The sequence below is a fragment of the Neoarius graeffei genome, chromosome 4 (assembly GCF_027579695.1).
Source record: "Neoarius graeffei isolate fNeoGra1 chromosome 4, fNeoGra1.pri, whole genome shotgun sequence".
Taxonomy (NCBI): domain Eukaryota; kingdom Metazoa; phylum Chordata; class Actinopteri; order Siluriformes; family Ariidae; genus Neoarius; species Neoarius graeffei.
Genome location: NC_083572.1, coordinates 5589693 through 5605632, shown reverse-complemented (window position 1 = coordinate 5605632; position 15940 = coordinate 5589693). Strand labels below are relative to the sequence as shown.

The 15940-nt window shown below is 46.9% G+C and overlaps 1 protein-coding gene across 6 annotated transcripts in view; it reads right to left on the bottom strand.

Moving 5' to 3' along the window:
• The window catches only part of gulp1b (GULP PTB domain containing engulfment adaptor 1b), a 77508-nt gene that overhangs the window by 52191 nt on the left and 9377 nt on the right, over positions 1-15940 (bottom strand). For 4 of the 6 annotated variants that reach the window (XR_009654491.1, XM_060918696.1, XM_060918697.1 and 1 more), the window contains exon 2: positions 13823-13920. The exons of the other annotated variants lie outside the window; for them this stretch is intronic. Coding sequence is in view for 3 of the 4 variants with exons in the window: in XM_060918696.1 (XP_060774679.1) it covers positions 13823-13829 (7 nt within the window). In the remaining variant the exon portion in view is untranslated. The remainder of the gene's footprint in view (positions 1-13822; positions 13921-15940) is intronic. 6 annotated transcript variants of the gene reach the window in all.

The window sequence follows — 15940 nt, the reverse complement described above, 5'->3', positions numbered from 1 at the left end:
CTCTCTCTCACACACACACACACACACACACACACACTACTGCATCAGGAATTCGAGCTGATGTTTGTAAGAACAGGTTAAATGCACTGAAAATGGTGACGCTCTCTCAGTGTTTAAGATCGCAGCCCTCTCTCGTATGATAGAACATAAAGTTCTGATTCATTTAGCTCAGCTGAAATTAACCATAACATGCATCTCTCTCTCTCTCTCTCTCTCACACACACACACACACACACACTTTCTTCCTTTGTCTCTCTCTCTCAAGCTCTTTTCTCTCTATTGCTCTCATTCTCTTTCACTCCCTGGTCTCTCTTTTCTGTCTTCCTCTCACTCTCACCCTCTTTTTCTCTCTCATCTTCTCTCTCTCCTATCTCTTTTTCTGTTTTCTCTCTTTTCTGTCTCTGTCACCTTGTCTCACTTCTCTGTCTGTCTGTCTGTCTGTCTCTCTCTCTCTCTCTCTCTTGGTCACTGTGTCTCGCTCTCTCTCTTGCTCTGTCACTATGTCTCTCTCTCTCTTGCTCTGTCACTATCTCTCTCTCTATGTCTCTCTTTCACTCTCTCGCTCTATAGCTCTCTCTCTCTGTCACTGTGTGTCTCTCTTTCTTGCTCTTCATCTCTCTCTCTCACTGTCTCTCGCTCTACGTCTCTCTCACTGTCACTGTGTGTGTTTCTCTCTACGTCTCTTTTGCTCGCTCTGTCACTATGTCTGTCTCTCCTCGCTCTCTGTCTCTACGTCGCTCTCTCACTGTTTCTCTCTCTCTGTCTCACACACACACACGTCTCTCTCACTACATCTCTCTCTCTCCATCTTTCTCTCTCGCTCTCACACATGCACTACGTCTTTCTCTCTCTCTCTCACACACACACACACACACACGTCTTTCTCTCTCACACACACGTCTCTCTCTCACACACACACTACGTCTCTCTCTCTCACTACGTCTCTCTCACTGTCTCTCTCACTGCATCTTTCTCTCTCTCTCACACACACACACACACACACACACACACACACACACACACAATGGCTCTCTCTCTTGCTCTCTCTCTCTCTCACACACACACACTACGTCTCTCTCTCTCACACACACACACACACACTACGTCTCTCTCTCTCTCACACACACACACACACACACACACACACACACACACACACACACACTACGTCTCTCTCTCTCTCTCTCTCTCTCTCACACACACACACACACTACGTCTCTCTCTCTCTCACACACACACACACACACACACACACTACGTCTCTCTCTCTCTCTCTCTCTCTCACACACACACACACACACACACACACACACACACACACACACACACACAATGTCTCTCTCTCCCACTACATCTCTCTCTCATGCTGTCTCTACGTCTCTCTCTCTCTCTCTCTCTCCATCTGGTCTCACTACGTCTCTCTCTTGCTCTCTCTCTACATCTCTCTCTCACTACATCTGTCTCTCACTCACTCTCATATGTCTCTCTCTCTCTCTCTCTCTCTCTCTCTCTCTCTCTCTGTCACTACGTCTCTCTGTATCTCTTCTCTATATCTTTTTGTTTTCTCTTTTTTCTGGTCTTTCTCTGTCACCTTGTCTCTCTCTCTCTCTCTCTCTCTCTGTCTCAACAGCACAACAGTTAACAGTCCTAATAAAAATTTTAAAAGACATTCCACATTCCTTCAGAAGGCAGATCTGTTTATTTTATAGCCACCAAAAGATAAACTTCATTCATAAAAATCATTAAAAATCATTTAATATCAATCAGTGAAACAAACTCAGGAAGTGCCATTCCATCACGCATCATCCATTCAGCAGGAAGCCCTGCAAACAGCAGTTACATGCTGCACACTCGCTTGTGGTTATGCTGCTGTTTCAGCAAATTATTCCTCCATCCACATTCCACTCTTCCTCCGAGAGCCTGCCAGCGATCATTCTTTTATTAAGCTCATGTTCCAGGTGGGGCAGCATGGTGGTGTAGTGGTTAGCGCTGTCGCCTCACAGCAGGAAGGTCTGGGTTCGAGCCCCGTGGCCGGTGAGGGCCTTTCTGTGTGGAGTTTGCATGTTCTCCCCGTGTCCGCGTGGGTTTCCTCCAGGTGCTCCGGTTTCCCCCACAGTCCAAAGACATGCAGGTTAGGTTAACTGGTGACTCTAAATTGAGCGTAGGTGTGAATGTGAGTGTGAATGGTTGTCTGTGTCTATGTGTCAGCCCTGTGATGACCTGGCGACTTGTCCAGGGTGAACCCCGCCTTTCACCCGTAGTCAGCTGGGATAGGCTCCAGCTTGCCTGCGACCCTGTAGAAGGATAAAGCGGCTACAGATAATGAGATGAGATGAGATGTTCCAGGTGCGTTTTTCATTCCCAAATAAGCACAACACCCGGCGCCCAAAACAGCAGAGCCTGACAGGGACATGAGGGGGAACTTTTTAACATCATGTCAAAATGCAAAGTAATAACACAATGACTAACAATGAGGCATTTTGTGGGGGAGGGAGACAAATAAAAAAAATAAACATTTCCAGCAATTTTATGTCATTTTATGTCATTAACGAACCCGAACCGTGCTGCAAGATTTCATATAATTCTGTAGATTTGTAGTTTATCATTCAACTATTCATTTTCATCCTCTTTTGTTGCTGATGTAAAATGAATTGTGCTACAAATAAAGAAAGTGATTCATAACTACTTAGACACTCACCTGCTCTCCTGTTTTTGTTTTATTTACACATTTACGATTTCGAAATTAGTAAATCGTTCACAAACAAAACAGAACTTTTCTGCGGCGGTACCTACCCGAGCAATACATTCGATGTTACGGATGTGAATATTGACACAATTGACATCAATGTAATGCTAGTTTGCTCACTCGCTAACAAACTAACGATTGAATTGGCTCAAGACAGATTTATTTGAAGTCGTTGTTTTGTAGCATGCGTCTATTTTTTTTCAAAAACCAAGCTACTTTCGAGTAACATAAAATGACCATACTAGTTTGTTTTCTAGCATTAACTAGCCATAAACCTGATCTTAGCAAACTAGCTAGTTTGAAAATATTAGCTGTGTGGAGCTCATCGTAGTGAAAAACCATCAGCTCTTTAAAGAATTAAACGCTGTAATTCCCGATTGCACTCCATTTCACTTTCATCACTCAGTGACACTGTTGCAGTGGTGCTGCACTGAAAAGCAATCACTATACAATTCCAGCTTTCAGCCGTACCCAAGAGCAGAGAAAAGGACAAACTAGAGAAACGTGATGAGAACTAGCTCGACAATATTAGACCAAAAAAGTGTTGATGTGAGCATTGCAGCCTTCTTCATGCGTGACTCAAGATGCTGAAAAAAAGATCCGCCTTTGCTAATCTTAGATGCGTTTCATCATTGTCTATTCCTGCTTCCTGTTTTCCTTCCATCTGAGACGGGAAGTCAAGTACAAACAGGCTGAAATGGGAACCGCGGTGCGAGTGAGAATGGACGCCCTTCCTGGGAGGGGGTATTATTTGATCTGGAACGTAGCCAGCACTCCCATTCTCACTTCACACAACTTGAGTGCAGGTCCTGCAGGGAACAAAATGCTTCCTCGCCTCGTTGTTCTCAGCTTCACGAGCAGCACTCTGTCGGTTTTATGAACTGGCAGTATCTCTTACACCAGCTTGGGAGGGCTTTGATTTCTGAAGGAGGGTAAAAATCTGGTTTAGTGGAGGAGTTTTTATGGCTAAGAGGCGTGAAAACTGTATTCGGATTGGATTAGTTTTGTAATTAGTTGTGGAGGTGGGTAAAGTCGTTATTAAGCCACAAACCATAAAATCCATATTTAGTAATGACGGCCACACACACACACACACACATATATAATGAACACACTCCCATATCTGATCACTCACCTCATGAGAACCAACTATAATCACGACAATCATCCTTCAGCAACATCACTTAAAGAAGAACTGAAGGCAAATTTATCATCAAAATTCTATTTCTCATTTTATTAAATATCGGAATGCATTTTTGATCGCTATTTTGTCGCTGCTATAGCAAGTTATGAGTGTTTGAAATATGCTCTGCAATATATCAGTCCATATGTCAAAGCAATGGCCATAAACGAGATTTGTTGAGACCTGTGCAAGACATCGTAGGACGGAAGTAAAACGTACAGCGCAAATCAAAGTGACCGACATCTGTGTCCGAAATCGCTCACTCGTTCACTATTCCCTTCTCCCTAAATAGGGAATTACTATATAGAGGACTATACAGTGAGCTCATTGATAAAATGAAAAAACAAACGCTTTCAGACACTATTGCGCCACGCTGGTATTTACGTCATTACTGTCGCACAATTAAAACGTGCCAGAACAGTCGGCTGGTGGGTTTCAAAATAATAAACACATGCATGCGTTTTTGTGATAAATCCATATTATACTGAACATATTTCCTAAATTAATCAATACAAAGTATCTGCAGCTTTCAGTTCTTTTAAATCAAGGCTGAATACTTTTCTTTCTTCTTTGCCGCTGCCTTTTATTAAATCACATTTGAGGTTTTTAATTTGATTTCTTTCAGTGCGACCGCAATGCATGATGGGATCTACTGCTTTGATTAGTGATCATCATTGTACACTACTTTTCATGATGCATTATGGGATACTTTGAGTGCACTATATAGGGTGTAAATAATCATCACTAAGGTTTCGGACAGCACTACAAAATGGTGTCCTCACTACATAGTGCCCTATATAGTGAGTAGGGAGCGATTTCGGACACAGGGGTTGTCAAAAGACGCGCGCGCCCTCTTTCAAATCGAGCCGGAAGTTTTGTTTGTTTTGATAGCAATCAGGAAAGTTTGGAAAAAAGTAGGCAGTAATCATCATTTAAACTCGTTTTTGTGCAATATTTCATCTCATCTCATTATCTGTAGCCGCTTTATCCTGTTCTACAGGGTCGCAGGCAAGCTGGAGCCTATCCCAGCTGACTACGGGCGAAAGGCGGGGTACACCCTGGACAAGTCGCCAGGTCATCACAGGGCTGACACATATGGCCCTTTTCCACTACCCTTTTTCAGCTCACTTCAGCTCACTTCAGCCCGACACGGCTCGCGTTTCGACTACCAAAAACCGGCACGACTCAGCTCGTTTCAGCCCTGCTTAGCCCCTAAAACTCGCACCGTTTTGGAGTGGGGCTGAAGCGAGCCAAGCCGTGCCGAGTGAGGTTGGGGGCGTGAGCAGACACTCCCCTGTGCACTGATTGGTGAGGAGGAGTGTCCTCACATGCCCACACACGCCCCGCGAGCGCGCTGGGATCTGTAAACACCGCAAACCCGGAAGAAGAAGAATTACGAGAATTTCTGAAGCCTTATGCGCCTCGCCTCATCTATACGCTCTTGCCAGTATCTGTTGGCGTTGTCGGTGACAACAAGCCACAGCACCAAGACCAGCAACACTAACGACTCCATGTCCTCCATGTTTATTGTTTACTATTCGGGTCGTGAGACTACCGCTTAAAAGCCCACTGAATCAGTGACATACAGAGCATCGTGGACGAGTTCGCGGAGCGCAAGGCTCGTCGTATGCCCTTCAAATAATGCGCGCAGTAGGCTATTGATGTTTTATTATGAGCCATGTACAGTATGTCGCCTAATGTTTTTTTGTTTCTGAGTTACATGTTCGTTTGAAGGACTTAATGTACAAAATAACATAGTTGCACCCCGTAGTGTTGAAATTGGTAAACACAGTGCATTCAGTGAGGTTTGCACCGCCCTCCTTTTATTTCTGACTCTTCCTGTCACCGTTGCAACCTCTGAGCGCTCATTCGTATGCCCTTCAAATAATGTGCGCAGTATAGGCTATTGATGTTTTATTATGAGCCATGTACAGTATCCTAATGTTTTTTGTTTCTGAGTTACATGTTCGTTTGAAGGATTTGATGTACTAAATAACATAGTTGCACCCGGTAGTGTTGAAATTGGTAAACACCGCAGTTGCGGACATTTTGTAGCCTAAAATGATGTTATGATAAGCTTTAATAAAGGGCCCGGTCATTTGCCCCGCCCCCGGCCCGGCTCTGACTTGTTCCGCCACTGTCACTGATGTCACTGTTTGGGCTGCTTAACAACATCACGTGATGTCCACCCACTTTCGCTAACTCCACCCAATGTGTCCACCCACTTCCAGCCAGCACGGTTCAGCGCGGTTGTAGTCGAAATGCAACTCCAACAGCCCCGCTCAGCCCGACTCAGCTCGACTCGGCACGGCACGGCTCAGCCGCGTTTGTAGTGGAAAAGCGGCATTAGACACAGACAACCATTCGCACTCACATTCACACCTACGGTCAATTTAGAGTCACCAGTTAACCTAACCTGCATGTCTTTGGACTGTGGGGGAAACCGGAGCACCCGGAGGAAACCCACGCGGACACGGGGAGAACATGCAAACTCCACACAGAAAGGCCCTCGCCGGCCACGGGGCTCGAACCCGGACCTTCTTGCTGTGAGGCGACAGCGCTAATCACTACACCACTGTGCCACTGCAATATTTCATTTGGAAAAGAATTTTCAAAATGGCGGCACTGACACCTGGCTGACACTTCACTTTTCGAAGTCTCGCACAAGTCTCGTGAAGATCGCGCGGATAAGCGACGCCTGCCGTGGACCAAACGAACTAAATTCAACATAGCTAAAAACCAAATAGGCCGATAAATATAATATTTAATTGCAATTAGTTGCCAATATGAGTCACGATATAAGGTTACTAAAATCGAAAACGTAATTGAATAACACGTTAATTAAGAAATAAAGCAAGTTTAAAAATGACTTCAGTTCCCCTTTAACGGTGTTCTCCCTCTCTCAGTCCTCATCTAATCAACACACAGTGTCTTTGTGATTCTGGAAAGGCCTGAACATCAATCTTCTGATCTGTCCGTCTCTTTTCCACGTGAAGCACAACCTTTTTGTCTCTCAAAGAGCTGCTGGGGGTGGTATTGGTGTGGAGAGCATGCAAATGTCTTTATCTCAGCAAATGAATGATGTGCAGCGCGTTCTCACTTTGCTGATGCGGCTTCAAAGCACGGCCTGGGCATTATGAGCAAAAATGGACCCGATTGGTAAGAATTCAAGGGTCAAACATGACCACTGAGCTACAACTAAGCTGAAAGCACGTATTTAACAAACAGAATTACAGAGCGTTGGGGTGATACTGAGCTGAAATGTAACACATTTTTGACAATGGATGGGTGCAAATACTTATGTTCTCACAACTGAATGCAGTGATCAGTCATGACAGAAACAATAAACGTGAACATGCATGTAATTGTAAACTTTATTTTTGCTTGATACCCCAGTGCTGGGCAGCACGGTGGTGTAGTGGTTAGCGCTGTCGCCTCACAGCAAGAAGGTCTGGGTTCGAGCCCCGTGGCCGGCGAGGGCCTTTCTGTGCAGAGTTTGCATGTTCTCCCCGTGTCCGTGTCGGTTTCCTCCGGGTGCTCCAGTTTCCCCCACAGTCCAAAGACATGCAGGTTGGGTTAACTGGTGACTCTAAATTGAGCGTAGGTGTGAATGTGAGTGTGAATGGTTGTCTGTGTCTATGTGTCAGCCCTGTGATGACCTGGCGACTTGTCCAGGGTGTACCCCACCTTTCGCCCGTAGTCAGCTGGGATAGGCTCCAGCTTGCCTGCGACCCTGTAGAACAGGATAAAGCGGCTAGAGATAATGAGATGAGATGAGACCCCAGCACTGCTGAATTCTGCATTCTGATTGGTCTGATGTCTCGCACATGGAAGGAGTCTCCAGTGTGAGCATTTTGTAACAAAGAAAAAGATGTTAAAAACTAGAAATTTTCCAACATCTTCAGGACAGAGGAGGAGATTACGCTTTACGGTTTCTCTTGTGCTTCGGGCTCTTCAGCCGCTTCTTGTGGCCGAAGAGCCCGATCCTTGAACGGCAGGGTCGACCACAGCCAACGTACACGAAATCCGATGTTGACGGAGCATTTCTAGTCGCCTTTCTTCTCTCCCTTTTTGCCATGGCCTCGTTCCTTATCCTCCTCTCTCCTGCTTCAAGGGACACGCTGCAACTGGTCTTCCATCTGGCGCGATCTGCGGCAAGCAGCTCCCAGTTATCAACAGCCAGGCCGATTGCAATCATATCTCTCTTGCATACGTCCCTGAAGTGACGCTTCGGACAACCCACGGGCCTTGAACCGTATTCCAGTTCGCCGTAAAGGAGGTCCTTTGGGATTCGACCGTCCATCATCTGATGTACGTGGCCCAGCCACCTCAACCTGCGTTGCCCGAGTAGGGTGAAAAGCGAGGGGACACCAGATCTCTCGAGTACATACTTTGTTCGTCCATTTAATCGAAAGGATACGGCGTAGACATCTCATATGGAAAGTGTGTTATCGCTTTTCCTGCCCTGCATAAGTGGACCATGATTCGCTGCCATAGAGCAAGGTGCTCAAAATACAGGCATGGTACACGACAATCTTCGTCTGGGTAGTCAGTTTTTTATTTTCCCACACTCGGGAGGAAAGCTTCGTCATGTTTGTTGCTGCTTTACCAATTCTTTTCCCGAGTTCCGCATCCAGGGGTCCGTTTGCAGTGGTGGTGGAACCAAGATAGGTAAACTGTGAGACGACTTCCAGGGTGTAGTCATTGATGGTTAGAGTAGGCGTGGCTTCAGAGCCTTGGTGCATGACTTTCGTCTTCTTCAGGCTGATAGTAAGACTGAATGACGCACAAGCGCTTGAAAATCGGTCCAGGAGGGTCTTCAGCTCTCTTTCACTATGTGCAACAAGAGCAGCATCATCAGCGAATAGAAGGTCGCGTAGCGTACACTTGCGGACTTTGGTCTTGGCTTGGAGACGTGCTGGGTTGAATAGCTTCTCGTCTGATCGAGTACGTAGCAGGACGCCTTCATCGGCTGACCCAAAAGCATGTTTCAGGAGAATGGAGAAGATGATGTTGGAGAGAGTTGGAGCTAGTACACATCCTTGTTTAACACCATTGTTAATGTCGAAGGCCTCGGACGTGTTGCCGTCGAACTTAACAGTGCCTCGGGTCCCGTCGTGAAACGACTTGATGAAGTTGAGGAGTTTAGGGGGGCAACCAATTAATTGCAAGATGTTGAACAAACCTTCCCTACTGACCATGTCGAAGGCCTTTGTTAGATCGATAAAGGCGATGAAGAGGGGTCTTTGTTGCTCTCGACATTTCTCCTGTAGCTGCCTCAAAGAGAATATCATATCCACTGTCGAGCGATTGGGACGGAAACCACATTGAGATTCGGGGTAGACCCTCTTGGCGGGTTTCAGTAGGCGGCGCAAAGCTACTCGAGCAAACAGCTTACCAGCAATGCATAGTAGTGAGATACCATGGTAGTTATTTCAATCACTACGGTCTCCCTTGTTCTTGTACAGATTAGTAATAGAGGAATCTCTCATCTCCTGCGGGACGGATCCTAACTCCCAGCACTTGCAGAGAAGCTGATGGAGGGTGTCGAGGAGCTTGCTTCCGCCACATTTGAAGACCTCAGCCGGGATGCCATCTATTCCAGGAGCCTTGCCAGAAGATATTTCTGTGATAGCCTTGGAAAGTTCTTCTTTGGTGGGTTATTACTCCTACAAGCTGCCTTACTAACTAATCACAAGTATTAACTGTGAGAAAAATCTAAAATGACTCGTATTTCAGCGATGTGAAACTTCAGGAGCACAGAGGAGAGTCGTGGTGAACCCTCCTGATCCCTCGTGTCTGTTGTTCGTCAGTGATGAGTGAGTGTGTAAAATCAAGGCTCGTTTCAAAGCACAGTTAAAGATTTCTGAGAAACACAACTGGGCTGATTGCTGAAGAGGCGACTCGGGTTACAGTGAACAACACAGGAACGAGAAAATTAAACTGACGCATCAGGCAGCACAATAAGGCATGATGGCATCACTCTCCCTCTCTCTTTCTGTCTGTCTGTGTCTTTTTGTCTGTCTGTCTGTCTCCCTCGCTCTTTGTCCCCCTCCCTCGCTCTCTGTCTGTCTATCTCCCTCCCTCCCTCTCTCTGTCTGTCTCCCTCCCTCCCTCTCTCTGTCTGTCTGTCTGTCTCCCTCCCTCTCTCTGTCTGTCTCCCTCCCTCCCTCTCTCTGTCTGTCTGTCTACCTCCCTCTCTCTCTCTGTCTGTCTCCCTCCCTTGCTCGCTCTGTCTGTCTGTCTCCCTCCCTCTCTCTCTCTCTGTCTGTCTCCCTCCCTCCCTCTGTCTGTCTGTCTCCCTCCCTCTCTCTCTCTGTCTGTCTGTGTCTGTCTGTCTCCCTCCCTCGCTTGCTCTGTCTGTGTCTGTCTGTCTCCCTCGCTCTCTCTGTCTGTCTCCCTCGCTCTCTCTGTCTGTCTCTCTCCCTCGCTCTCTCTGTCTGTCTGTCTCGCTCCCTCGCTCTCTCTGTCTGTCTGTCTCGCTCCCTCGCTCTCTCTGTCTGTGTCTCTGTCTCCCTCGCTCTCTCTGTCTGTCTCCCTCCCTCGCTCTCTCTGTCTGTCTGTCTCGCTCCCTCGCTCTCTCTGTCTGTGTCTGTCTGTCTCCCTCCCTCACTCTGTCTGTGTCTGTCTGTCTCCCTCCCTCCCTCACTCTCTCTGTCTGTCTCCCTCCCTCGCTCTCTCTGTGTCTGTCTGTCTCCCTCCCTCACTCTGTCTGTCTCCCTCCCTCTCTGTCTGTCTGTCTCCCTCCCTCACTCTGTCTGTGTCTGTCTCCCTCCCTCTCTCTGTCTGTCTGTCTCCCTCGCTCTGTCTGTCTGTGTCTGTCTGTCTCGCTCTCTCTGTCTGTGTCTGTCTGTCTCCCTCCCTCTCTCTGTCTGTCTCCCTCCCTCCCTCCCTCTCTCTGTCTGTCTGTCTCCCTCGCTCTCCCTGTCTGTCTCCCTCCCTCTCCCTGTCTGTCTCCCTCCCTCTCTCTGTCTGTCTCCCTCCCTCTCTCTGTCTGTCTGTCTCCCTCCCTCTCTCTGTCTGTCTGTCTGTCTGTCTGTCTCCCTCCCTCTCCCTGTCTGTCTGTCTCCCTCGCTCTCCCTGTCTGTCTGTCTCCCTCGCTCTCCCTGTCTGTCTGTCTCCCTCGCTCTCTCTCTGTGTCTCTGTCTCCCTCCCTCGCTCTCTCTCTGTGTCTGTCTGTCTCCCTCACTCTGTTTGTCTGTGTCTGTCTGTCTCCCTCCCTCTCTCTGTCTGTCTGTCTGTCTCCCTCCCTCTCTCTGTCTGTCTGTGTCCCTCCCTCTCTCTGTCTGTCTGTGTCCCTCCCTCTCTCTGTCTGTCTGTCTCCCTCCCTCTCTCTGTCTGTCTGTCTCCCTCCCTCTCTCTGTCTGTCTGTCTCCCTCCCTCTCCCTGTCTGTCTGTCTCCCTCCCTCTCTCTGTCTGTCTGTCTGTCTGTCTCCCTCCCTCTCTCTGTCTGTCTGTCTCCCTCCCTCTCTTTGTCTGTCTGTCTCCCTCGCTCTCCCTTTCTGTCTGTCTGTCTCCCTCCCTCTCTCTGTCTGTCTCCCTCGCTCTCCTTGTCTGTCTGTCTCCCTCCCTCTCTCTGTCTGTCTGTCTCCCTCGCTCTCCTTGTCTGTCTGTCTCCCTCGCTCTCCCTGTCTGTCTGTCTCCCTCGCTCTCCCTGTCTGTCTGTCTCCCTCGCTCTCCCTGTCTGTCTGTCTCCCTCGCTCTCCCTGTCTGTCTGTCTCCCTCGCTCTCCCTGTCTGTCTGTCTCCCTCGCTCTCCCTGTCTGTCTGTCTCCCTCGCTCTCCCTGTCTGTCTGTCTCCCTCGCTCTCTCTCTGTGTCTGTCTATCTGTCTCCCTCGCTCTGTCTGTGTCTGTCTGTGTCTGTCTGTCTCCCTCACTCTGTCTGTCTGTCTGTCTCCCTCCCTCTCTCTGTCTGTCTGTCTGTCTCCCTCGCTCTGTCTGTGTCTGTCTGTCTGTCTGTCTGTGTCTGTCTGTCTCCCTCACTCTGTCTGTCTGTGTCTGTCTGTCTCCCTCCCTCTCCCTGTCTGTCTGTCTCCCTCCCTCTCTCTGTCTGTCTGTCTGTCTGTCTGTCTGTCTGTCTGTCTCCCTCCCTCTCTCTGTCTGTCTGTCTCCCTCCCTCTCTCTGTCTGTCTGTCTGTCTCCCTCCCTCTCTCTGTCTGTCTCCCTCCCTCTGTCTGTCTGTCTGTCTGTCTGTCTGTCTCCCTCCCTCTCTCTGTCTGTCTGTCTGTCTGTCTGTCTGTCTGTCTGTCTCCCTCCCTCTCCCTGTCTGTCTGTCTGTCTGTCTCCCTCCCTCTCCCTGTCTGTCTGTCTCCCTCCCTCCCTCTCTCTGTCTGTCTGTCTCCCTCCCTCTCTCTGTCTGTCTGTCTGTCTCCCTCCCTCCCTCTGTCTGTCTCCCTCCCTCTCTCTGTCTGTCTGTCTCCCTCCCTCTGTCTGTCTGTCTCCCTCCCTCTGTCTCCCTCCCTCCCTCCCTCTGTCTGTCTCCCTCCCTCCCTCCCTCTGTCTGTCTCCCTCCCTCCCTCTGTCTGTCTGTCTCCCTCCCTCCCTCCCTCTGTCTGTCTGTCTGTCTCCCTCCCTCCTTCTCTCTGTCTGTCTGTCTCCCTCCCTCTCTGTCTGTCTGTCTGTCTGTCTGTCTGTCTGTCTCCCTCCCTCGCTCTCCCTGTCTGTCTGTCTCCCTCCCTCGCTCTCCCTGTCTGTCTGTCTCCCTCCCTCGCTCTCCCTGTCTGTCTGTCTCCCTCCCTCGCTCTCCCTGTCTGTCTGTCTCCCTCCCTCGCTCTCCCTGTCTGTCTGTCTCCCTCCCTCGCTCTCCCTGTCTGTCTGTCTCCCTCCCTCGCTCTCCCTGTCTGTCTGTCTCCCTCCCTCGCTCTCCCTGTCTGTCTGTCTCCCTCCCTCTCCCTGTCTGTCTGTCTCCCTCCCTCTCCCTGTCTGTCTGTCTCCCTCCCTCTCCCTGTCTGTCTGTCTCCCTCGCTCTCCCTGTCTGTCTGTCTCCCTCGCTCTCCCTGTCTGTCTGTCTCCCTCGCTCTCCCTGTCTGTCTGTCTCCCTCGCTCTCCCTGTCTGTCTGTCTCCCTCGCTTTCCCTGTCTGTCTGTCTCCCTCGCTCTCCCTGTCTGTCTGTCTCCCTCGCTCTCCCTCGCTCTCTCTGTCTTTGTCTGTCTCCCTCTCTCTCGCTGTCTGTGTCTGTCTGTCTCTTGCCCTGTGTCTCTCTCTGTCTCTCTCTCGCTCACTCCATCTCTTGCTGTCTGTCTCTCTCTCTCTCTCTCTCTCTCTCTCTCTCTCTCTCCCTCCCTCCTGAGGGAACTGAGGCTGTGTCACAAATCACAGAAGAACATTCTAATTACTCTAATAATCTAAATCAATCAGTGTGAATTAAGTCCTTTATCATTAATCCTGAATTTCACTCCGCAGCTTTATTCACTGGGATTCATTAAGCTTCATGTAAAGCTTTGACTTTCAACAAAAAATTTACAGAAACTCAAAAGCAGTTTATTTCTTATACATGCAGAAATTAAATATGTTTTAAAATACTCCTCTATTTTATAAAGCTCTGCTTCACTGGGATATGAGAAGAGGACCTAAATCTACATTCACTTACAAATGACAGATTAAATCTCTGTACTGCAAAACATCATGCCTTAAAAGTGAAAACATCTTGAACAAAAGCAAAATTATCAAATATATTGCTCATGATTAGATTATAATAAACCAAATATGATTATGAACGTGGTTAAACCTGGATGTTTTTACTAATTCTATATAATTTGCTGTGCAGCTGATTACCACACGCCTCCTGAATAATACTGAAAAGCAGAAGTAGAGAAATAGTTTGGATGCGTCATGATCACCAGTCAGCGTGTCTGTCATCAGAAGTCGTGATGTTTAAGATGCATGAACCTCACCCCACATCTAACTGTGCAGCGGAGGTCTTGAATTTTTCCTGTAGACTGTCAATAACGTCAGGCTGTTTGATCGAGATCTCAGCTGAACGCCTCTCATGCTGCTTTGCATATAAAATGCAAAACATGAAAACAAACAAACAAACACACAAATAAATAAATAAATAAATAAATAAATGGGAGAATGCATTAATTTTCTATGGAGAAGTTTTTTTACACACCAGTGAAAAACATATATGTTTTTGTTTTGTTTTTTTTATTTGTGATATATGGAAAACATTCAACACCTTCACTTCTTTGCTCTTGATCTCATCAGTGAAAAACAATCAGCAGGGAATTCATTTTTTTAAAAAAAATCAAATTAACCACTGTCAGACATGAATTTAATTCTCAGTTGCTTTGTATTTCACTTTCATTAGCATGTTGCAGTCGTGTTGCACTGAAATGCAATCACAGCTCTAAGCTGCGCTGCCATGACCCGAACAGAAGAACCAGAACATCGAGGGTGTAGGAGCTCATCTGTCCTGCCATCAAAACCACCATGACGACCAAAACATCGAACAGAACTGAAATGTGACGATGTAAGAGAGGACCAACCTCCACAACAAACTGTTTACAACAGGAACATCAACACAGGACTAAATTTTGTTCCCCGAGACAAGATCGACCCAAAACATCGATCAGAACTGAATTCGCATGATAAATGAGAGGAGATACAATTCTAGTCAGAAGAAAATGTGTTCAGTTGACCTAATTACTAATTTGTTAGCAAAAAAAAAAAATTGACAATACAATGACCAAGTGTTGTGCAGAAGGTCGAGTTCTTTCAAATAAAACAATCAGAACGGAAATTCGTTGAGAACTGAAGGAGGACGGAGACACGATTTAACTGAAAATGAACAAAGTTGTAAATAAATTGTTTACAACAAGAATATGACCAAGTTTTGTTCCTCGAGGGAAGATCCACCCAAAACAATCAGAACTGGGAGACAGAGATACAATTCTAGTGAGAGGCCTGGAAAATTCATTAATTTGGCCTGATTAGTAACTTGTTAGCAAAAAAATTGACAAAACAATGACCAGGTTTTGTGCGGAGTGATGAGTTCTCTCATCTCATCTCATCTCATTATCTGTAGCCGCTTTATCCTGTTCTACAGGGTCGCAGGCAAGCTGGAACCTATCCCAGCTGACTACGGGCAAAAGGCGGGGTACACCCTGGACAAGTCGCCAGGTCATCACAGGGCTGACACATAGACACAGACAACCATTCACATTCACGGTCAATTTAGAGTCACCAGTTAACCTAACCTGCATGTCTTTGGACTGTGGGGGAAACCAGAGCACCCGGAGGAAACCCACGCGGAGAACATGCAAACTCCGCACAGAAAGGCCCTCACCAGCCACGGGGCTTGAACCCAGACCTTCTTGCTGTGAGGCAACAGCGCTAACCACTACGCTACCGTGCCGCCGCTATCATTATTATTATTATTATTATTATTATTAAAAGGTTTTTTTTATCAATTTTCATCCACAGATCCCAAGTCCAATGGAGTATAAAATGGAAAACCATTGAACCATCTGTTTATAATGAAAAGCCTTCCAGATATATTAAAAAATGACTATCACAAAGATTTCTGTTCATTTATTTACTTAATTACATCTCAGGAGACACACAGCGGGCAAACTCACAGCTACGGAAAGAGAGGAATAAAGATACGCATCAATAAAATAAACATCTTACAGTAAATCAGAAAAAACCCACTAATGAACTCTGATATCAATTAAATCTCATACAACTAGGATCATGATCATATAATCCTCTGAGGGTTTTTTCTGGAGTATGAAACAAATTACACACGTTACGAAGCTCATTATTCAAATGTTTTATTTGTCCATCCAGAGAGTCTCCAGAATTATTGGCACCCTTGGTAAAGCTGGGTAAGGAAAAAGAAAAAAAAAAGTCTTAAAAGATGTGTGTGTATATATATATATATATATATATATATATATATATATATATATATACACACACACACACACACACTAGTGCATCTCAAAAAATTAGAATACCATGAAAAAGTTCCTTTTTTCATAATTTAATTCAAAAAGGTAAACTTTCAT